We start from the raw sequence: 25,511 nt of genomic DNA, 5'->3' as shown, positions 1-25,511 counted from the left end.
ATGGTTTTAAAAATGATTTTAAAAAGTGCTTATCAAAAAAGTATAAACGATTTTATCCTTAGTGTTTTACCTCAACATCTTAGGGTAAGAAAACATTTCCTTAGAACCGCATACCTTAATGCAAAGTATAAATATATCATTTTGGTTATTGACTAATGTGATAATATAATAACAAAATGAAATATTTCAGAAAGATGGACTGTTGCATACAACTTGTGGAAATCCCAATTATGTTGTACATAGATTCTTGCCAATAAGAGTGCTTATAAAAAAATTCACAAAATTACATTTTTAAAAGTGCTTATCAAAAAAACACTTTTTTAAAGTGTATGTTAAAAAAGCACTTTTTAAAAAAGTGTTTTTAAAAAAATCACTTTTTAAAAGTGTTTTTATTTTTAAAATTACTTTTTAAAAGTATTTTTTTTAAAATGTTTTTTAATTGATATTTAAAAATGCTTTATTAAATAATAATTTTTTATTTCTTCAAATAATGCTTCATTAAAGATGTTTTGTTCAAATAAAAAAGGGTTGGATATCCATTCAATCTATTAAAATAGATACATAGATAGAATTAATGGATTAGAATCTATTGGATATGTATGAATTTGATAATTTAAAAATGTGATATAATAAATTTATATGAATTGATGAAGAGTTTTTCATCCATCCATTAGCATCCAAATCCATTCAAACTCATTCATTTACCACCCATACTATTTTTCAATAAACTATTAGTTAGTCATCAAAGAAATATATATTCTATCTCAAAATGTGTATCTTTTATACATATATCATTTCTTATTATTAGAAAAATATAAAATTAATATATATTTAATCTTTATTTTATTCTTCCAACCAATAAAAAGAAAAATACATGTGACACATTTTGGTAAGAAGTAGTGGCTCCACCTTGAAGTTAGTAAGTATGCATACGCGTTAGATAAAGCTATGGTAGATCCCATTGTAATCTTATCCATCAAATTCGAATTGGTAGATACCTAAAGTAGAAGCATACGACATACACAAATAATAGAGTTTGGCTCCCTCCTCAAGTTCAAATTTAATAAACGGAGCATGGGTTTTATTGATTAAAAAACAAATATATAGATCTAACTCGTTTTTTCTTTAATATTAGGGGGACAAAGCTTAAGTGATTAACTAAGGAGAACAAGAAATAAAAACAATTAATACCATTGAATTTTATTTGAAATATCAAAATTAAAAGATATATGCACATAACTATCAGGTGACCAATAAACAACTTTTAATTTTTAACCATTAGTTATTATAATGCCAAAATTTATTGTCTTTGCAATTTTTATATGAGAATTATTTTCACATGATGTCTGATGTATATATAAAATAATCACAAAATAATTTATTAATATTCATTATTTTTAAATATTTAATCTAAAATCATTAGCTGAAAATATTTGACAACTTATATCATTATAAGAATTGCTATTGTAATTTTTAGCTTGATTAAATGTATCCTTCATAATACGTGAAAGGGTCTAGAAGCTTATAAGTTAATTTGTTTCGTGTGAGAATACATTTGATGTCTTAAAAATATGTCATTTTATAATCTATATATAACTGAAGAAATATATTTAAATTAAAAGTTAGTTATTTTTTAAAATTGATATTTTATGGATTGTAAGAAGTGGTTCCCTTATTTATTCGATTCAGTCTAACAATAGTTAGAGTAACTTTGACAATGAATTGATTGGGACAGATTTGTTAATCTTATATATTAATAAAGGATTAGCAAAGAAAAGTGTGGTTATTTAGTTATTTTGTAGTGGTAACTTGCTAAAGGATCACTTAGTATATATTTATTGTCCCACATTTAGTTTACTCCATGTGTTATGATCTTAATATTGACTAAAAATATATTTAAGTTAAAATTTAATTTTTAAATAATCTTATAACAAATCATAATATCATGACATATAGAATAACACTAAGTATAAGACCCCGGATCAGATAGACTTGACTTGAGATAAAGTAAGAGAGAAAAAAGAGAGGGTAATTGAAGTATGAAAAAGGTGAAAGTTGGGGAGATTCCTTAAATAGGTGTTGCGTGTGAAAAGCAGAAAATTAGTTGAAGTGCAAAATTGAGAAGTGAGACAGCAGCAGTTACTTTCACATTTCCTAGGCGCGTGAGGACCCTCAATAGATCGTGTGTTGTACCTCCCATAAGGTGCGTGAAAGATGTTTCCTTAATCAAAATTATATTCTTATGTTTATGATAAAAAATTATATTTTTATGTAATTTTTAATTCGAAAAAAATCATAAGGTTAAATCTGAAAAGGTGGTCAATCCAAAGAGCTGAGTCCTATCTCTTCCATCATCATTCTTTTTTTAGATTCTAGAATTTTCAACATCGGAAAAAGTACCATTTTTCTCCTCATCATTCTAATTCGAGAGATACGTATTTAAGTAAAAGTACCATTTTCCACCTCGTAAAAAGGTCACAGTTTCTCTATTATTGTTATCTCTGAATTTGAGAGTAATGAGCCTTTAAATAACTATTTCTTCTCAATTTAAATATATCACTTTTAAGATAATATATACAAATTAATATAGTATTAAAAATATTAATTACGAATGGAAATAATATGTTTTGATAAAAAAAATCATATCAACTCATATTGACTATTATCACATCACGCTTTTAATATAACAACGACAAGCAAACACCAATCAACGTTTCTTAATATAAAAATATTAAATTCACAATGAAAATGGGTTAGGGGGATAAAATATAGAAAAGAAATATACTAAAGCAAATGCTGAATAAAATAAAGCATACATAAAAAAATTAGAAAGAAAACAAGGGAAAATATGGCACACAAAGGAGAGTAGATTGCATTGTCCACCAAGCAATTTCCATCTAACATATATCCCAAAATAATTATATCTTTTACTTTAACCAATCAATTTTTCCAATTAATATAAAAATATTTTATTATATATTTAGAATTTTATTTTTAATTAAGTGATATTTTTTATTAAATCGAGACGAGAATGAAAACAAATATTGTGTTCCTTCCGTTCATTTTCTCTTTTATTAGAAATTCTCTCCACTCCTAGCTCTTAGTACAGAAAGATCCCAATCAATTATTTATCTCACTAGTTGAGCCATCAAATAAAATTAGTTTTGTTAACAAAACATTCCTCTTTAAAACTTTCCTATTCTTATGAAGCCTTCATTTCATTAGTCTAATTATGTGAGCCTCTATAGCTTTCCTCCACTAACGAGTGATTCAAATATTCTACTATCCTTCTAGAATAGAATTTAGTCTAACTTTTTAACTAATGTATTCATCTCTCACGAAAATAGAGAAAACATTTTTAATTTTTCTCTAGCCTTTTCCTATGCAGTGCACCGATGACCAGAATAATACTATATGCTCAAAGTTACCTTTTTGCTTACTTCAAAAAAAGGTGGTAGCTTTATATTAACCACTTTACCAATTTATATTGTGAGGGACAATTCTGTTATACTTTATGAGATGTATAATAGATTAATAGATATAGAAAGCAAGTTGAAATGGAGAAAGGAGAGATAGAGAAAAGAAAAGAAGTAATGGGGTTGTTTTTTTGAGTGAGGAAGGGATCTGATATTTCATTTTCACGTTGAATTCTCAAAATAGCTTTTTGGGTAACACTCAAGGGAGGTTGAAGGTTAAAAGAAAGACCACATTGGAAAGTGGAAACTACTTAAAAGCAAGGGAGAAAGTTAAGCTATTGATTTTTGTTTGTGTTTGTAAAAAGCTTGTTTAAATTGTTTTGCCCAACCTTTCCCATTCCAACCATTGAAAAATATGAATTTGTCTGTACTGAGCTGTTCTCTTCTGATTTTCCCACACCACACACAAATTTCGTTTTCTACTTGGTGGGGGCTCATAGGTTATGAAACAACACAAGTGTAGGTTTCATACAATAAAGTCAAGTAACCCGAAAAGGTTATCTCAGATAAGATTCACATAAAATTTTCCTTCTTATTTTCTCCTCTCATCATTTAATTCATTCAAACTCACAAACCAAAATTCCAACTTTAAACTTGAAACTGTGATCCTTTTGAAAGAAAGTGAAGAAAAACTCTTTTTTTATAACTGGATTATTGTATTGAGCTGGAACCATATCCAATTATCTCACACCGGAAATGAGAGCTGGACTAAGCACAATCCAACAAACGTTAACGCCGGAAGCGGCAACCGTTCTCAACCAGTCAATCACGGAGGCTGGTCGCCGGAACCACAGTCAAACGACGCCGCTTCACGTGGCGGCAACGCTTCTGTTATCCCCATCAGGGTATCTCCGTCAAGCATGCATAAAATCGCACCCCAATTCCTCTCACCCTCTTCAGTGCAGAGCTTTGGAGCTCTGTTTCAGTGTCGCGCTTGAACGGTTACCAACTTCACAGAACACAAGCACTTCAACGGAGCCACCGATTTCAAATGCTCTTATGGCTGCTCTGAAGCGTGCTCAGGCTCATCAGCGCCGTGGTTACCCGGAGCTGCAGCAACAGCCTCTCCTTGCCGTGAAAGTCGAGCTAGAACAGTTAATTATATCGATTCTTGATGATCCTAGTGTTAGCAGGGTCATGAGGGAAGCTAGTTTTTCTAGTCCCGCCGTGAAGGCCACGATCGAACAGTCGCTGAATTCAGCGCCTTCTAATTCCAATTCTATTGGATTGGGGTTCAGGCCGGCCACCGTGGCAACGCCGGCGGCGCAGCCAATGTGTCGGAGCTTGTATTTGAATCCGAGGTTGCAACAGGGGAGTGGTGGTGCAGGACAATTGGGACAGGTTCAGAGAGGTGATGAAGTGAAAAATGTTGTTGATATATTGATGAGGAGGAAGAAGAGGAACCCGATCTTGGTGGGTGAATCAGAGCCAGAGGCTGCGATCGAAAAGGTGTTGGAAAAAATTGAGAATAAGGAGTTGGGAGAAGCGAGTTTCGGTTTTAGTAATGCTCATGTGATTCATTTGGAGAAGGAGATTCCTTCTGATAGAGCGCTTGTACCAGCGAGGCTGAAGGAATTGGGTGATTTGATTGAAGCACGGGTGGGTAATTCGGGTGTTTTCGTGAATTTGGGTGACTTGAAATGGCTGGTTGAACAGCCTGTTGGTTTTGGAGTTGGTGGTTTGGATAATAAACAGCAACTGTCAGCAGTGGAGGCCGGTCGCGCCGTAGTTGAGGAGATGGCACGATTGGTAGCCAAGTTTGGCGAGGGTGGTGCTGGAAGGCTTTGGCTTTTAGGTACTGCTACTTGTGAGACTTACTTGAGGTGTCAGGTCTATCATCCTTCCATGGAAAATGATTGGGATCTTCAGGCTGTGCCAATTACCACTAGAGCACCTCTGCCTGGAACGTTTCCAAGGTATTTTTATTTGTCTGTTTACTTTTGTATCACAACTTTATCCTACATATATTGTTTGGACAGAGATATTGTTTTCTGAGGTTGTTTGGTTAATTCAGTAATGCTATCTTCATCAAATTTTATCCTTCGTGAAATTATTATGTAAATTCAAATATTTTTCATTGTTTTGTCTAAGTGATCTATTTTGTTAGGTATCAAATTAAATACTTAACATTCATTTTTTCTTGTTAGATGGAAATAGGAATTATTATTCATAGGATCAAAAGGACTGCAGTTTTAGAGAATCTTATTTGATATGTTAAGTCTGTTCTTGTGTTCACATATTCCATTTTCATTGTATAACACGTCATGTTCTTACTTCCATGGACAATGTCATTGACAAGAGGATATTTAGCTTTTGTCTAGGGCTCTGAAATATGGTCATTCTATTCAGCATTTTTTAATTTCTTGTAATCATTTTATTTTCTTATAATCAGGCTTGGGAACAACAGCATTCTTGGTACCTCATTTGAGCCTCTGTCTCCACTAAGGGCTTTCCCAACAACAACAATCACTCCATCTAAGTGTGCCTCAGAGAACATAGGTTCTACTCCTGATGGAGTATCAACTTGTTGCCCACAATGTATGAGGAACTGCGAGCAAGAAGTTGCCGAAATGTTGAAAGAAAATGAGAAATCTGATTCTGGATCCAAATCAGATGCAGCTTCTCCACCTCTTCCACGGTGGTTGCAAGTTGCTAAAGTCAAATATCAGTCTCAGGTAATTTTCATAATACCAAGTTAAAGAATCTTGCAGTTGCTCTTTTCTTTCTAGTTTTCAATTAGTTTTTGTTAGCTGGTGGATTTCTTCGATAATTAATGACATCTACTTGTTGTTTTCCCCGTCTTTAAATAGAGTATAAGCCAAGAAGATGTGAAGCAGAGGACTCATGAATTGCAGAAGAAATGGCATGATACCTGCATGAGTTTACATCCTAAATTTCATCAGCAAAATGTGAGCAAAGAGAGGATTACTCCGACTCCTTTTAAAATGACAGGCTTGTACAATGTGTGCTCGATGGGGCGACATTTCCATCCAAAAATACCTTTCAATAAGAATCTTGAAACCTCACTGCAATTGGGCACAAATTCAATGCCTATCCAGTCACCACCGGAACCAGTGGCCAACGTACCGCCAAGTCCAGTAACAACAGAGCTGGTACTTGGGCAAACAAAGCCAGTAGATACCATTCCAGAAGCAACACAAGAACAGCCCATCATTGACTTGTTGGGCTGCTTGTCACAAAAGCAAGACAAGTTTGGTGAATTACAGAACAAAAAGATACTTGATGCCGATTCTTTCAAGAAGCTACTCAAAGGTCTTAGTGAAAAGGTGTGGTGGCAGCATGATGTAGCATCTGCAGTGGCTACCACCGTGACCCAGTGTAAAGTGGGGAATGGAAAAAGACACCAACTTGGATCAAAGGGTGACATGTGGTTACTGTTCTTGGGTCCTGACAGAGTTGGCAAGAAGAAGATGGCAGCAGCTGTTGCTGAGCTGGTAAATGGGTCCAATCCAATAATAATATCTCTTGCACAATCGCGTGGGGGTGAAGACTCTGATGTTCCTCATCTCCGTGGGAAAACAGTTCTCGATCGAATTGCAGAGGCTATAAGAAGGAATCCGCATTCTATCATCTTGCTTGAGGACATTGATGAAGCCAATATCCTTATTCGCGGAAGCATAAAAAGAGCCATGGAGCAAGGCCGGTTCCCTGACTCTCATGGCCGTGAAATCAGTCTTGGTAATGTCATGTTCATCCTCACTGCAAATTGGTTGCCAGAGGATTCCAGCTACTTGTCAAATGGAAATTCACTTGATGAAGAAAAGCTTGCAAATTTAGCAAAAGGAGGTTGGCAACTTCGGCTATCGGTGTCTAAGAAGGCGTCGAAACGAAGACCGAGTTGGTTATCCGGTGAAGGAAGATCATTAAAACCAAGAAAAGAGATGAATTCAGGCTTATCATTTGATCTCAATGAAGCTGCTGATGCAGATGAAGAGGACAAAGCAGATGGGTCACTCAATTCAAGTGACCTCACAGTGGACCATGAAGACAATCATGTCATTCATAATAAAAGATCACCCTCAACAATTCCCCGCGACCTTCTAGAATTAGTAGATGATGCCATTGTCTTCAAGCCTTTGAATTTCAACCTCATTCGTCGCACTTTCGCCACATCCATCGCGAAAAGGTTTTCTACGATCATCGGGAATGGGATATTGATTGAAGTGAAAGAGGAGGCTCTTGAGAAGATTGCTAGTGGAGTGTGGTTAGGCCAAGCTAGCATAGAAGAATGGATGGAGAAAGTGTTGGTTCCCAGTTTCCAGCAGCTGAAGAAGAATTTCAATTCAAGCATCTATGACAATGAGTCTTCAATGGTGGTTAAGCTCGAAGATGACGGCTACTCCGATCTCAGGAACTCGGAAGAGTGGCTACCTGCGACCGTGAGAGTGGTGGTAGAAGGGTATTGAGCATTTGAGTGAAAATATACGTTTTTGAAGGTTTCAGAAATGTAAATAGATCAATTTGGCAGGGAAAAGTCAAATACAGTTAGTAGAAAAAAGAAAACCTGTTGGAAGTGGAAGGATTATATTTTACATCTTTTTAGTTATACAAAGATTAATTAATTTTTGCGTCTATAAACTTTATTATTTTTATTTTTGTAAGCATAGGTATATAAGTTAATTAAATGGAAAATAATTATATGTATAAAAAGAGGGTATTATCTACTTTCCCCTTGTTTCCATTTTTGTAGTCTACCTTTACCCAGTATTAGATAAATTATTTTTTCTATGTCTAACTATTTGAGGTCATCTTACTTGAATTGGTAACATCAAAACCTTCACATGGAAATAAAGAAGACATACAATTTGAACCAATCATCACCTCTTTGGAAGATAATTATTTTGTTAGGTTTGAGAAGCTAATTTATAATTAATTGTAAGTACAAGAGTCAGAGTAAGGGTAAGAGTTATGTCATTTTGACTACTCAATAGACATTTTTTCTCATAAGATATAAATATTATTTATCATCTCAATTCACCTTTGTAAATATTATTAAAGGATTTAATATGTATGGTATGATAATGTAAGGATTTTTTACATTGTCAGCAAATCACTATCATTCATATGTTGTTAAACATTGTTGACTCTAAAATAAAAGTAATACAAATTGATAATAGATGACGTACTGATAATATAAAAACTTTATACCGAAGGTGCTAAATTTTAAACTTATAATTAAATAGCAACTAAAAATATAATTACTATTTATCTTGATTTCATTGGATGTGTTAAAATAAAGAGAAGAGGAGGAAATGGACTATGCTTTTACGGTAGCAAATAATATGAAGACAGTACAAAATCTAAGGAATCAATGAAGAGCAGTTGCAGAGTGATGTGAATGTTGAGTTGTTCTCTCTCTGTCACGTAAAGGGTTGAAATGAGACATGATTCTGCCTCACACCAAAACCATATACGACATTACAATTTTGATGCCTCATGCCTCTCTTATATTATTTTTTATTCCTTTTTTGGAATTTTTCTTAAATGATAAAAAGTATGTCAAGTATCTCCTTCATTTGGCTTGTTTAGCATTTCATTTCAGCCACAAAAAAGAGATATGCATTGGTATAAAATAAGTATATAGTAGGGTAAGCTGAAATGTGTCCACAATAATAGAATGTTGTCTCGATATCATCATATGCTAGATATTCAAATAAAGTAATGATAGATATATAACTAAAAACACAGTACTCATGCTGCAGGCATTTTATAATAATTAATTAATGGTAATGGCTAATGAGATAAGGGTGAGTGAAGATATATTTGTTGATTTTTTTATAAAAAGAGAGCAAAGTTTTATAAAGGAAAATTTTAAAGGAAAATATTCATCACATTTTTCCTTACGTTGCATTGCACTTTATTTTTGTTTTTAAGGAATATTGAGAATTTGTGGTTCATCATTATTTAAAAATAAACAGTATAGGATGGGTGTAATATAAGCAATGTATAAAAATAGAGACTCATTTTTAAAGTCAAAACAAACTATCATATACTATTATTATTTTTACACATGGTTTAGAGATAGATGTTAAAAATGGAATATACGGAATTAAGCGTGAATAAATAAGAGTTTATAATGGATGGAGCAAGTCAGTGATACCATCCATTTTATATGAAACTAGTTCATTAGCTAACTTAAACCTTGCTTTCTGGTTACTATCATGTGTATCTAACTAGTGTATTAAGAATGTAATATCTATATATTGTTAATATAAAAATATATACATCAATATATTATTTATATCCATTTGTACTATTTTATATTTAAAAGTTAATTGTTATAAAATATGAGAAATAAAAACTCCCAATATATACATCGTTTTCACTACCCGTAATTTGGTGGAGAAAAAACGAGGCACATCCGTATGACCAAAGAGACACTTTCCTACCGACACAAACGAATATTTTTCCATTAACGTGTTTTCCTTACCAATTAGAGACTTGGGAGCCAAGATGTATGTTCCTGGCTATATGTATATAACGTGTATTGTCATTACCTCTTCGGATATTGAACCAAACAACAGAAAATATAATGAATAATTAATTTTTTTAATTGATATGACATATTTTCATTAATCTATGATATAATTTAGATATAGTTTAAGACACTATATCCTTATCACCAACCCTGTTTTCAACGCTAGGCAAGACTATTAATGCACAACTTTATTGTTTGTTGTTTTTGGCAAGTTGGACTACGGTTGTAAGAAAGTGAAAGTTACCAATACAAGACAAAAGGATGCCACCAACTTACTTCACATAATCTCCTTCATTTGAATTATAGTAGCTCATTTTTGACTCCATCATTTCCTTTACGACTTCAACACTGCATGTGTTCTCATTCATTTTTATTCCCTCCATTCCATTATGTTACGCATTTTTTTTCTCACGCTTCTCTCTCTTTTGGTGCTCTCATTTCCCTTCACTACAGCGAATTTAGACATCAAGTATCATCCACAACACACAATACTGTTCAAGCGATAATAAATCCACCATATAGTTCTTTCAAATTGAGTTTTTTTATATCACCTAAATCGAGCACTCCTTAATAATTGGCTACACTTTTAACGGGTCTACTAATACAATACATCATTAGATTGTCAGAAAGATTAAAAAATCAAGAGTTGATTCATGAGAGCGAGAGGTAATCATACACCCGAAAAGAATTAATTTTTGACCTATAGGGTGAGGGATACCCTTAATACCAAAAAAAAAATTTGCTACACTTTCTAAAATAATTTGTCAACTTGATATATATGAAAAAACTATTACATTCATTTTATTTCTAAGTAACTCATCTTAGAGGTGTTATATATACTAGAGTTAAGAATGCATTAAATAAAAATGTTAATTACTAATTAAAAATAATTTTCTTAGGATAGACAAATGATAAAGATTTAAAAAACAAAATATTGAAAATGTAAATCTATTATTTTTTCAATGTATTAAATAATTATCTATTTAATAAAATTACAATATTTTATTTTCAACTCCTTACCCTCATCCATAACATCCTCAACCATTATGGATGAGGATAATAAGCTGAAACCGAAATAGAATTATATGGCTCAACTAAAATATCATTATTGGAAACTTTTATTTCATAAATGTTGCAAATATTAAAATTTTGTCCTAAGTTTGGTTTATGGTGTAATTGTAATAACAAGGTCTAGGAAATGTTCTCTCTACCATCCCCTTAAATAGGAATTAAATAAATAAATGTTTGCCTATCAAAACTAAAAGTTAATAATAAATATTCCTGTGAACTTTTTTATTGCTATTTATAATTAGCATACAAAACAAAACAAAAATACCAAAAAATATTTTTGTGAACTTTTTTTATCGCTATTTATAATTCTTACATATAAGTTACTAGTATCATGCATGTATTGCTGTGGAGAAATTAAAATGATAGAAAGAGTTATGCATACAAAGTACTGTATACAGTCTTCACAGTAAGTGATAATGCAATTCCAAACTATCTAAGCGAATATCATACAAACTAATTTTCCATTGTGTACTTGACAATTCCATTATTCAATTATTATGTACGGTCGTTCAAACTAAGAACTTCTAAAAAAATACTAATGATTGAAAATGACGTAGTCCTTTAATCCTTAATTACACGGGACAATTGGGTAGCAAGTAGGTGGAATGAATGAATACTTACTATTTTAGTCAAAAAAAAATAGTGGTAACCTTTTTGCCTCCTCCTCAAAAGAAGAGTTGATGCAAAAGGCTACAGATATAATTAATGAGTTTTATATATTCTGAAAGCAAAGTCTACCCATACATTATATATAATTGGTTCTAAGTCCAAATAAAAAAATTAATATTAAATGATATGGATCAATAATATGATATTGATTTTTTATTGGCAATTTTATTATATTAGTATTTATTGTATGTGAGACTCGAACCCTTAATATTAAAAGAATTCGAAAATATAATTGAAAGAAAGAATATGAATGTAACTCTTATTGATTGATTATTATTGAATATAAGACTTGCCTTTTTACTACTTTCTTGGGTCTTAAGAACCCTTCAAAACAGAAAAATTAAATCCTAACAACTTTAACAAACTTAACTAATTCATAATTGAACATATGCTAAAATAAGGTGCTCTACGACAATCTCATCTTTATATAAGTATCATCAAAGTGTCCCAAGTCAAATAAAACTAATGCGCCCAAGTTGGATTTGGTGTGCCACTGATGTAGGATTTGGTGCACCACTGATGCCAGATTTGGTGCACCACTGATGCCGGATTTGGTGCTTCATTGATGCCTAGACCTGCACCATGTTTCGGTCAGATTGGTGCACCTAATGTGCCAAGGCTTGGCCTGGTGCGTCAAGACCTGATAATGATGCACCAATGTCTCGCTCAGATTTGTTGGCCAGATGTGTATGATGCATATCCTCGGTCAAGTCCTATTTTCTCGCACGGTCAGATTGCACAATTAGCTCGGTCATGACTCAGGCAATGACACGGTCACGATGCCCAGCTGCCTTGACCACGACCCAACTCTTCCATTAATCAACTATAATTTTGGCTTGGTTCATATGATGATAGTTCATTAAATAATCTTCATTTCAATCATTTACCATAATTATCAAACTACCTTGTAACTTTTTTTTAATTTATTACAGGTGATACTCGAACTTATAACGTCTTATACTCTGACCCTTAAACTTTTCACTCTCGCCATCAGACTATCTTATGATTCCCAATAATATTTTTGGTACTATCAATAATATTTCACCACCTTATTGTAAGGAATTAATCTCTTTCATAATTTAAGATTGTCCTCCCAACAAGTGTCACTCTTAGGCCCTTGACCTTTTGATCATCCTAAGGATCTAGTGGTGCCTTCACTTGACCAACAACAATAGGATTATCAAAAAAATAATTAGTAATAAAACATTATGATATCTTTTTGTTTGTTGTTGTATATATTCTCACACAAAATATTAAGAGGACAATTATCAAAAATATTTACAACAAGTGCATTTCTCAAAAATAGTTTATAGGTAAAAACACGTGTTTTAATATCTATCACACAAGTATAGTATATTCATAAATCTATTATATATAATCTATTTTTTTATTATTAGGATCGAATTATATTAAGAACTTTATTAAATATGTTATTATTTATATACATTAATCATTACAAATATATAATTGAACTTTAAATTTTGTTGGTATCCATAGATAACCACGGCATATACATGTAGCGCAAATAATATGGATAAGTATTTCTCATGTCCACATGCCCAATCACGAAAATGAGGTCATAGTATAAGCTATAAAGCTTTCATTTAGTGGGATATAATTTTAATAAAAAAACATGTCAGAATAATGTGTGCGACTAAATCAATGCCGTTATATACATATTGGTATCTTGTATACTGAATTTTGTTGTTGAAATGACTGGTTTCTATATAGGATATCACCAACTCAAACATAATTATATCTCATAAAAAATACTTAAGTACCAGTAAAAAAAACTATTTTAAAAATAAAATATTGAAATCTTCTTGTGCAAGAAAACTACTATGTTTTTATCAACAATAAAAACTACCATGATGATAACATAGCCACATGTGTGGGAGAATTATTAACCGAATGTATTTTGAATATTTAAGTAAAGATATGGGAGTATATTATGAGGGAAAGAGAATATCATTGTAATTGTGGCCCCACACTGAGATAGGAGAATAATAGTTAAGTGAACAAAAAAAATCTATAATTGAGTTTGTCTATATGCAAAGGCAAGTTGGACAAGAGAAAAGTAGTGTTCGGTGTCGTGTTATCCCAACCCATGCACCACCACACCTTTATACTTGTGTCCATTACTCTTGTCGTGTCAGGCTTAAGGGAAAGGTTTCGAATTGTTTTTCATGAAAATATAGTCGCGGTATAAAAGTAGATATAGGCGTTTAGGCGTAAAAATAACAAAGTATGTGTAGTGTAATGTTTTACCCTTCAATACGTGTATTTTGGATAAGGCAAAATTGTATTAAAAAGAGTATAAGGGGTTTCAAACCCTTAACCAGAAGAATAGCATACATGATACATGGAAATTCAGGCTGAAGAGAGATGAGATAACGTGTTTGATAAAAACTAGCTGAAACATGATCTGAAAGAACTCATGCTTCAAACGGTAATAGAAGTAAGCCAGTTTAAGATTATCAAATCAAAGCTTAATATAGTTTAGGAGAGTTTCCCCCCTTTAAGCTAAATACCTAATGGGTTATTATTTTTTTCATAAATTATGAGCCTATTAATTGGACAATGATCCCCTTTATACTCCTAAGTTGACTTTTAAACTTGATTGTAATGTATGACGGATTCGTAATAAATTCTCATATACACAAGAAATTAATATATATCACAAGGTAATACTTTATTTATTAATGATTGATTTATAAGTGATATATGTCATTTTTTGTAGATTAAATTATTTATATAAGAATTTAATATGAGAATATAACATTACTATTATATTAGCCCTATATAAGACTTTTACAATATGAGTGAACCATATAATTGTTTTAATTTTGATATAATTAATTAATTAATTATTTTGTCACACATTCACATATTTTTTAATGTAGTGATCTTGAAGTAAAATATTTGTAACAATGGGTATTTTTTTAACAATGACAAACTTTTCTTTACCAGCAATGTATTAGTATATAATTGATTGGTTGTGTAAAAAAATGTTCTACACCGAGGGGTAAATCAAAATTAATCCTTTAATTACTAACAACATAACATATACTTACAAACAAAAAGTATAACATATAACCATATATTTGGATAATACATATTAATTCGAAGATACAAATATAAAACATTCCATTATGTTTTTTATGAGTGTTATATTTATATATTGTTATTGTAAAAAATTATACATAATCATTACGTTATCCACTTCATTTGAATTATTTTTTGATGACTTAATAATGGTTAATTATAAATATTAGATAATATAATAATAATGTATAAAACTTATATAAATAATTATGGGGTGATGTTTTTAGCTCTAAGGTATGGAATGAGATCAAACAAACTTTTGAATGTAATAAATAAGAAGTTTTAAGAAATTGCTCAATATGTTGAATGTAAGAAAGGATGTCAAAACACTGTTATTTTTTACCAAGAATCATATCTTTTTAATGGAGAAACAAATACATGTTTTTTACTTGTTCTTTATAATAATAATATAATTATATTGTAATTAAAGAGGTAAATATGTCATTAAAAGTTGTATTTCTCTTTATTTTTTGAAGTATTTATCTCTCCATCAATCGAGATGACTCTAACTCCCTTTTTACTGCTATTAAATACTTAAAAAAATGATATGATCAAGTAAGTTATCTCATTCAGATAAAATTATGTCATGTGTCATATTTTTTAAAATTTGAAAAATATTTTTATAATAATAATTAAATAGGACATGACATAATTTTAACAGTTGGATTTATCTCTAAACATACCTTTATTATCAATTAATAAACTAAACTTACATCCTTATATATTTAGTTTGTGACGTTGTACGTCTAAGCATAAATACATAACCATAAGCAAATGCAAGGAACCGTACATACAGAGCAAGGGAAAGAATAAAATAGTACTTATCATGCAGGCTCCATTTTGATGGGCCATAAAGACAGAGAACCGATGTTCTATAAGTGTTCACATCAGAATTGTCAACATGTAACAAATTAACCTACTTTTTCATTGTCACGTCTAAATGTTTTGGGAAGAAGAAAGAAAAAGTAGCTAAACCAATGTCAAAGTGTTGGGATGCTTTTGGTGAACCACAAACTTTATCTGTCTGAATCTGTTTATATCGCACGCTTCCTCAAAAAGGAGCAAAGTATCCTTAGAAGTTCAGAAAGATCCATAATATATGCAATCGTTTTCACTTTTCACCATGAAAGGGCATATAAGATTATAGGAATCCGAGGTAGCATTATTATTTTTCAGTATAATGCGGGTTCCACCTCGATGCTTATATTATGTCTAATTCATTCAGGAATATATTCCTTCTTCCAAAGTATAACTACAATTCAAAACCAAATTTTATCTCTTGTGGTTAAAGTAATGTTTGGCTACATCATCATATATTAACATGATTTATTTTTTAAATAATATAATGCTTACTATGAATTGTTATATATGACATTTAGTAGCAACTTTTTAAATTTTAATTACAATGTTAGTATTAAACAAATATTTAATAACTCACCATACATATCGAATCCATGTAGATACTATTAAAAACGCTCATATGAATACATGTTGGAAGTCAAGCAAATTATAGCAATGTGGTTGGCCAAATGTATTTTCTAATTAATTTGTTTTTGCAATTAGAGCCTTCCAATTCATTGATTTATGGGGATAGTATATTTATTTCAATTCATGTGAAAATTAAGCAGCAATAGGATTGTGATTCTTTTGGAATTAGATTGTCTTTTGGGTGAATGACAGAAGTCAAAATTAAAACCTAAATTGAAAGAGATAGTGGGCCTGGAAGTGTAGTGCTTTTTCCAACACATGGGAATGAAAGGAATGTCAATAATAGAAATAATAATGCTTAACTTGAAATGTAGTGCTAGCGGAAAATTTTAAGCTTGAAAATTGAACCTTTTTTGCTCTTGCATCTGAATATTGATTCGACTCCTCACCCACCATTTTTTTTCTTTCAAATTTCTTCTTTTTGTGGTTTTAGGATCTTGAAAATCCTTTTTCTTTCGACTCCGTTTCCCTTTATTGATTAAATAAGTTGGTTGGCCATGAAGGACGGTGCTTAACTTTACTGTGAATTTTCCATGCCCTGAATGAATGCCCCTTGAAGAATCTTATTAGGACAAACAAGAGGAGTGGGTCATTGTTCGTATCTAAGTCGCTGAAGACCTTATAGGGTCACACACAAAAAACTTTGACTATTACCTAATTTGTCCCATTTGGATACATTATTTTACGGGCTGATATCGTAATTTAGAATAAAAAAGAAAGGATTGGGTAGGGAATATTATTCATTTGATCGAACATATTTATGATTGATTTTAATTTCTTAGCGTGCGAGACATGCAATTGAATATACACTTTCACACACACTTCGTGTATATTGCAGGTCCCAGCATAAATCAGTTTGGTGAAAAGTTATGCTAAAATATGAGTTGAGAAAATCTATACATAGATTACTAGATTGTGCACGTCGGAAAAGATTATGGCTTAAATTCTACATTTATATAAATAATTTTGTAAGGAAAACGACTTCTGTTGGAATCATTGCTCTCCACTTTGAACAGCAATGACGTAGGTCATAGTGATAATTAAGTTGTCACTAAAACTACTTGACCATTCAAAAAAAATCTATGTAACTTCTCTGCATGTACACCAGTACTTTTAAGGGTGTGTGTTTCCTCTTAGCTAGAGAGTCGAGATTTCTATATACAAATCTAATTAACGATGAATACATTTTCACTTAAATTAAAAATAAGCTTATTTTAGAGAACTTTGGCCATTACCAAATGTTTCTTTCAAATACCCTTCATTAAGTTTGTTGTTAAATATGAGTGTAACATCTATTTGTAGTTAATATAAAGTTCTATACATCAGTACCACATTTATCAATCATATGCATTATTTATATTTAAGAGTTAAAACTAATTAAATATGAATGATGAATTATTTTATAGTGTAAAAATTCTTATATTTTCACTCTAATATTTTTTTCTCGTTAACTATTAGAGGTAAAACATATTTAACTGTATTGGTCTTTATTACATTTAATATTATTTTTTAGAAAATAAATGGTGTAAACGATATATTAAATAGGATATGTAAACATAACCTCTATTTAAGAAAAATGGTTAAGCTACAACAATATAATACATAAATGTACGAAATATAGTTGTGTATGTATAATTTTTTTCCAAGAGATTAGTGTACTTACCTATTATATATAGGGCGTTATTATTGGTATTCTAAATTATCTATTAACCTTCCTTACTATTTGTGAATACCTAATTTTGTTCAGCCCAAAATACATTTTTTCAAAAAATTTATAAACAAATAAAAAAAAATGTTTTTTTTGGCACAATGACCCAACACATAAAATTTCAATTTGAATTTCGAAGGGAGTTTAATTGAATTCAGTAACAAAATTGTTTCCAAGAATAAAAAAAAGGAATTTTGAAAAGAGTATTTAATGGATAATGAATAACTTCATCATGACTTATATTTTATCCATTTTTGTTTTTTATTTAAAGAGAAATTTAAAAATAGTTTTTAAGTGACTTAATGATCACTTATTAGCTAGAATCAATTCTTTAAAAAATATTTACAATGACAAATTTGATTAATTCTCATGCATATGGTAAGAATAAGAAGAAAAAATATTTGTCATGATCCTACAAAAATAACAATGCTTTTATAAGTTTTGCATGAAAATTAAATCCAAATCTAGTTTTTTTAGAGTAAAATTTATTATTCCTACACTAACGTAGGTTAAAATAATTTTAGACTTTCTAAGAAAAATTGTTTGAGCATTTTAATTGAAAAAGTACATTTATAATAATCCCAAAATACAAAATATATCTTATAAATTCATTTTGTAACTATTGATTACTTTGAATTTTCAAATATTTTGTCTTAATGATGAAATTCAAAATTTTGAAATTTTTTTAATAGTAAAAATCGAGTTTCTTTCTTTCTCTTCTTTGAATTTATTAGGAGATTGCATTTGACTTAAACATGCTAAAATTCATAGCCTTTAGAGAAAACCACATCATTTTTTCTTTCCTAACAAATCATAATCCTTAAAAAAATCATCCATTCTCAAAAAACTCATCCATCAATCATCGATTCTAAAAATCCTTCACTCATCATCTATTTCTCAAAATCCTCCATTCACAATCCCAAAAATCCCTCATACACAACAAATTCATATCATTCATAACAATCCCAAAATCTCACACACACAACCACCCATCAACTCACTCATCAATTTCTCATTCATCTTTTACTCAACCACAAATCCATAAGAATTTCATCCAAAAAAATCTTTCATTCATCATCTATTGCCAATAATCTTCAACCATTCTCTCAATAAAAAATACAATCATCAATCATTTTCTTCCATAAATATCATCTTCCATGCACGATCATCAAAAAACAACCATCTTCAACCAAAAAACAATAATCCAAGATCTTCCGTACACAAAATGAGAAAAAAACACAAAGAAACTCACGAGAAATTATAATTGCATTAAAATACATTGTAAAAGAAGCTTCAATTATATGTTAAAGTCATGTCTCTGAGTTTATTTTTGCACACAAACTTCCTACATGCCTGCTCGGTGTTGGTTAACCTTTTTTGCACCATTTTCCCTAGGAGTTGCAACATTCCATTGTTGTTGGAATAAGCATGAGAGGTATGTCATTTTCATTACTTTCTTTTATAGTAGTTTTATTTTTGTTTTCAATAATTGTATTAGTGATAATAATTATCATGATTATAACATATAACTATAACTACATCAAAAAACTAAATATATAAATAATACACTCTTTACATACACACTACAACATTCTTTTTAATAAATATTTATTTTTAAAGCAAAATAGGTAATTAATTAGTTTATACCATATATCAATTGAAAACTTATTCAAAAAATATATAAAAAAAAGATCTATGAGTCAATAAAAAAAATGAAATCACATTACCACAATTTTAAGATATGAGATGTAGTATCGGACGTAAGGGCTATGTTTCGCTCATATTAAAAAAACGGTTTTTAAATAAAAAAGCAAAAAATGGAATTTTTTAACTAAGTTTTAATATGAGATGCGGTATCGGATGTTGATTCACTCATTTTAAAAAATAATAATTTAAACGTTACTTCTTTTAAGAAATAAAATCACTCAGCAAACAAAAAATTTCTACCCAAAAAACTATGTAGTCTTGATTCCCAAAAAGGGTTACGTAGGACCAAGTTCACTCTTGTGAGACATAATAATAAAATAAAGTTTTTTGTTGGTAAAAATATAATAATAACACAATTAATAATCCATGCAATTAGTAGGGTACCGTTCAAACGGGCAACTAGGATGCTAATACTTTCCATAGTGTGTAATCGACTCCTGAACCTGTATATCAAAGTCCAAGACCTAATGTGATTGAGCCAAAAGATTTTTCTACATTTTTGACCGAAAATCAGGGCACGACCCTATTTAATTTAATCACTAAGTTTTATTTTGTAAAAGTATATTTGGTTAAGGTAGAAAGTGAATAAATCTTTGAGAATATCAATAATACCTAACTCAATTTATATTAGACTTGTGAGAGATTTATTTTATTCTAATACATTTTTTTTTATTTACCAACGAGTGTTGGTTCAAGTGCTACATGATTGATTTCTCTTAAGCGAAGTTTCGGATTCGAGTCTTGTGGCTGAAAAAAAGATCTACTAGGAGAGTTAGCCTCACATACATGTGGATGTTCTCAGCTCAGACATGATTGCCTCCTGTGCAATGGTATATATGAGAAACAAATTTTTTTTTAATTACGATTGTTTATTGTTTGAATCAATTTTAATTCTATTGGTTAATAATTTTATTTTTGTTTTTTCCATCTAAATCTCTTTTATTAACTTATATTCTCGAAATAAATAAAGTGTATCTAAAATCATGTTTGATACCGATTTTACCAAAAATTTATTGATGAAAATATATAATATGACATATGGACAAGTTGCTATAAAGTATCCACATGTATAAGATAGGATAAATGAATGTAGAAAAAGATGGATGTCTATAGTATTAATTAGTCAAGCATATGCTTTTAACCTGCTTCACTCTACTTTTGTAATCTTCTATAAAGTATAAGATCAAACCCATATATTATAATCAACCATGATAACTCTCCTTCTTTCACACACACTCCTCCAATGATGTATATACTTCGATCTCTTTAGACTTTACCTAAACCCCTAAAAGGCTAAGGATTGTCTTGTAAGGAATACTGCCTGAATCAACATTTTTCTATTACCTTTAAAAAAGAAGATGCTGACACCTGAAGCCACGCTTAGCCCTATCTTACTCATATTTTATTTTAGTAAGCAAAAGGAAAGAAAATTAGAGTTGTCAAATGCTCTTTTCCCTTATTAATTTATATGCATTATTATTATTATTATTATTATTTAGTTTCTCGATATAAGTATCACGCCCGATAGTTCTTCCTTTTCTATATCCATTTTCAAAGGGGAAATTCTCACATTCATTTGCCATTTTGAAAATTTAGTCAATGTTTTTTAACTTACCCGTGATAACAATAAGTGAAAAGAAATTAATGAAATGATGATAATTTGAATATTATGATGATGATAATTTAATTAATTTATTATTATTATTTTTTATTATCGACAATATTTTTTTATATACATAACAACCGTAATCATAGAGGGTGGATCCCCGGGTTTATGATAAATAATAATTGCTTGGTAAAGTTTTTATTTAAATTGACATAAAAAGCAGAATTTGATGCAAAATATTTTATCACTCGCACAGTAACCTACTAGTTTGATATAGAGTTAAGAGAGGCATGGTTGATGGAAAAAGTAGCTGACGAAGGAAAACATACCTTTTTTAGTGCTCATCTTTTCGTAGATACGCCAGGCTTTTAGAGCATCATGCTTACCTGTTCCCTAATCAATGTTTAAATTAACATTTTTATTCACCTTTTTCTATAGTTTAATATTTCTCATGGTTGATGAGTGGGGCCACCTCAAAGTGGGTCACTTTAGCACCACCATCACGTTTGCAATTAGATTGGCTGCACCCTTTTCTGATCCAATCAAAACTGCTCCCATCCATAATTCACCATCCAATGACTTTAAAATTACCAACTGTTGAGAAAATGGATATGTTAGGCACATGATGCTTATCATTTACCAACAAAATGTTGATCTAGTGGTATAATATCCTATTAGGTGATCAAAAAGTCAAATATTCGGTTTATGAAAGTAACATTTGTTGGGAGGGGCTGTCGCACACGCTGAAAGAGATTAATTATTTACCCATACTTAACTTTTGGTGTACAAAAAATATGATGCTTATCATTTGCATATGCATGAGCTCATAAATTTTTAATCAGCACTTTAGTTATCTCCTAAGTAGAAAAATCATGCAACAAATAAACAAACAACCATTAGACTAGCATGTGAATGGCACGGGGGTAGCATGGTAAATTACTTTCCAGAAGGTTGGTTCTCTTGTTTACTTTTGATATAATAGAAGACATGTGCAAATGAAATGAAACTGCTACCTGTATTCTACGTGTCGCATAAAAAACTAGAATATCTATAATAGCCTTTTGAATGTGACATTACTAATAGTGCATTCATTCATAGCATCCCGATATTGTTCATCCATTCTTTAAAGCTAAGTATGAAATAAATTTGGAAAAGTTTCAACAACTACCTCTCCCATGATATTCATGCCTGAATTTTAAGTGCTTTATCTTTTTACGTCACATTTTCTCTCTCTAAAGTTTAAACACTTCAATATTTAATTTACTGTGGATTTTCTATATTATCTCTATGTTGCACTCTAAATTGATCAGTAAAACGAGTTTTATACATGAATCCGTTCATATTTTGATAACTTAACAATTTCTTTTTCTTCTTACATTTAAAACACGCTTGTCCAAACATTTAGCATTGACTGTGCCTAATTTTGATTCTTTAAAAAAGCATAACAATTATACTGAAGATCAAAAGGGTGAAAATTAATGCTAATTAGTACATCTAAATAATTTGATAACTTATGCTAATTAGTGGTGCAATAGTTCCATTAGACATTTAGATTAGTTTATGAACTGAACCTAATAAAAGTAGTTAGTTAGGTTCACTTCAAATCCTGTTATCTTACAACAACACAACCAAACAAATTAAATATGGTCCAGTTTGGTTCATCGATTCACGTCTCCTTTATCATTTTTTTAAAAATTGAAAAACTAGAGAGTACCATTGTAATAATGTTATCAATAACTCTTCATATTATTAAACAAACTGCAAGAGTCAGATTTGAAACATGAACTGATATAAGGTGTGTGGAGCTTATGAATTTAGGAATATGGATACACGATTCATATTTGTTTTCGTGATTAAAAACCTATAAAACCCTAAACCAAGCTGAATGTAAATTATTCCACAGAAAAACCGCAAGGAAAATTAAATCGAACTACATTTTCAGTTCAGATTGGTTTAATTTCATTGGTTCCACGATTTGATTTGGAACCACTTCCATCCTTACTTACAATACATGCAAATTAAATTAATGACTAAAAGTGACATTTTTTACTCATACAAATTACTTAAAGTATAAGGCATTAAAAGTTGCACTTCTCATTTAATATGTTTTTATTCATTAGATTCGCACAGAAGCAATGTAGCATAACTCCAAAATCTTGTAGAAACATGCGTGCCAGAGACCATGTGCAATTTTGGTCTCATAATGTCAACTTGTGATCTACGTAAGTTTTGTTATCCATTAGCTTCATTTTATTTTAGTTTTTGTTCACGGCATAACAATGTTAATGCAATACCATATCCCTTCCAATCTTTGTGGCTCTAAGAAGATATTGTGCATCGTTTCGCATGCTAATTTTGTGTGGGCCAATAATTTGTTCCGAACATGTTTTTGTTTTGTTTGGCATGTGAAGTTGCAGTATACCCTTTTTCACGTTCCTGGATAAAAGCCAACCTTAGTTTTTTTGTTACATAAGCCCACCTTATATGCCTTGGGCCGTCTTCTCTGCTCTGTTTTGTTTCCTCTGGTCCTGAGTCATTGTTTACGTACAAAAGCTTTTTCTTCACAGTGGACAATAATATTTGAAATTAAACTGAAAGGTAAGAGGGTGAATGAAACACTTGATTAATGACACTTTTGTTACTCCAAGAAGCACCACTTCCATTAAGGTAGAAAACTATTTGAACTAAACATAAAAAATATATGTTTTTTGATTTGATTGATTTAGAGTATCAATATGATTTGATCCTAAAATTACACATGGCTGCAATTTCTGTCATTTATATTTTACTTCAAAATTTACAATACGAGTTGATGCATGAAACACGCATTTTGAATGACAAATGAAAATAAGATAGTGAATTGTATTTTGTATAGATAATTTATCCAAATGAAAGGATACAACATAAATATCAATAAATAATATACAACAAATTTCAAAACTTAAAAGTAAATATGAGTATAATAAATGTGAAAATGTAAGGTTTATGATTTATTTTTATAAATGAGTCTAAAATCTATCATATTCGATTATTCTTTATAAAATCTATCCATAAAACCAAATTTGATTAAATCTATATTACAAATAGGAAAACCAAATAATAACTACTAGATCTAAGCAAACCACAATTGCCACTAATTCATCAAATTGATTAACAAAAGCTTCTCATAGTAGCTTTGTCCTTTTCACATTTTCTGCTCCCTTCCTTATCATCTCTATACGACCTACGAGCCTATCCCTTGAAAAAGCAATAATTGTTTTTTAAAGATAAGTTACATAATCAGTGTTTTTTATGGTTTTTACCTATCACTGCCAAAAAAGGTCAAGGTCTCCTTTCTTTGGTGTGAATGGCACGTTGTGTTGAAAGGAATCACATTTGTTGTCAATGGAATATGTTACTTCATGTAATATTATTTGTAATTGGTTAAAAAATATATTCAAATTAAAAATTTAATAATTATGTATTATTCTATCCCATAATATACTTTTATGGGAGAGAATATATCCACCATTAGGCCAAAATGTGAGCCGTGCGAGACTTGAAGGCTAGTTCTAATATGTTTTTCCTTCTGAAAATTTGTATCCCTCCCACTCTCCACTTGCAAATCTCATGTGTCACTCTTTTGTATAACTCTATGTACGTTACTTTTGATTAGTTGACAAAAATTATTTAAATTATAATTATTAAATATTTTTCTAGAGTGCAGCAGAGGTGTACCAATTCTGATGGATCTTATCCCACTTTCTGTCTATAACCATGAAACCTGTTTCAGTCTATGGTTTGTGTCTACAAATTCTGCATTGAGGGTCTAGTCTTCAAACCAAATTCATCGCAACAAAAGACGTTGACAAAATTCATATTATTTTTACTTTCCTCCTATGGTACAACAGACACATTAGTTCTTATTTCAAACGTCAAAGTTGAATAAAATAATTCTTAGAAAAGAGACAACTGAAATTTGTTTGTCATTTTTTTGTAGGGATACAAGTTAACATTTTAACCTGAACATGTAGTTACAAACCTGAACTTTACCCGAGTGGAAAAACCATTTTGATTATGTTGGAGTTTTCCCTGATTTCAGCATTAGGTTTAAGTTCGAGTTTGATATAAATGATAACTATCTCCATTCCGACTCAAATTTAATTTATGTAACAAATATGAAATTATAGAATTATATATATA

General features: G+C 30.6%; 1 protein-coding gene across 2 annotated transcripts; it reads left to right on the top strand.

Moving 5' to 3' along the window:
* LOC109346856 (protein SUPPRESSOR OF MAX2 1-like) lies at window positions 3,434–8,069 on the top strand. 2 transcript variants are annotated; one of them, XM_019586651.1, is made up of 4 exons: window positions 3,434–4,794; window positions 4,828–5,392; window positions 5,869–6,151; window positions 6,287–8,069. In XM_019586651.1, exons 1-4 carry the CDS (start codon window positions 4,173–4,175, stop codon window positions 7,901–7,903), a joined length of 3,087 nt encoding a protein of 1,028 aa, XP_019442196.1. In that variant the 5' UTR covers window positions 3,434–4,172; the 3' UTR covers window positions 7,904–8,069. The 2 variants fall into 2 exon arrangements, with proteins under 2 accessions (XP_019442196.1, XP_019442195.1); XM_019586650.1 differs by having other exon boundaries at window positions 3,435–5,392.

Source organism: Lupinus angustifolius, chromosome LG01 (assembly GCF_001865875.1).
Source record: "Lupinus angustifolius cultivar Tanjil chromosome LG01, LupAngTanjil_v1.0, whole genome shotgun sequence".
Lineage (NCBI taxonomy): Eukaryota > Viridiplantae > Streptophyta > Magnoliopsida > Fabales > Fabaceae > Lupinus > Lupinus angustifolius.
This window is presented reverse-complemented; position numbering and strand designations above follow the sequence as displayed.

Bases quoted from the DNA above. Each gene is read 5' to 3' on its own strand.
- LOC109346856 (XM_019586650.1), top strand. From the start codon at position 4,173: ATGAGAGCTGGACTAAGCACAATCCAACAAACGTTAACGCCGGAAGCG. The intron at 5,393-5,868 runs GTATTTTTATTT...TCTTATAATCAG, and splicing joins CTGCCTGGAACGTTTCCAAG to GCTTGGGAACAACAGCATTC. The intron at 6,152-6,286 runs GTAATTTTCATA...GTCTTTAAATAG, and splicing joins AAGTCAAATATCAGTCTCAG to AGTATAAGCCAAGAAGATGT.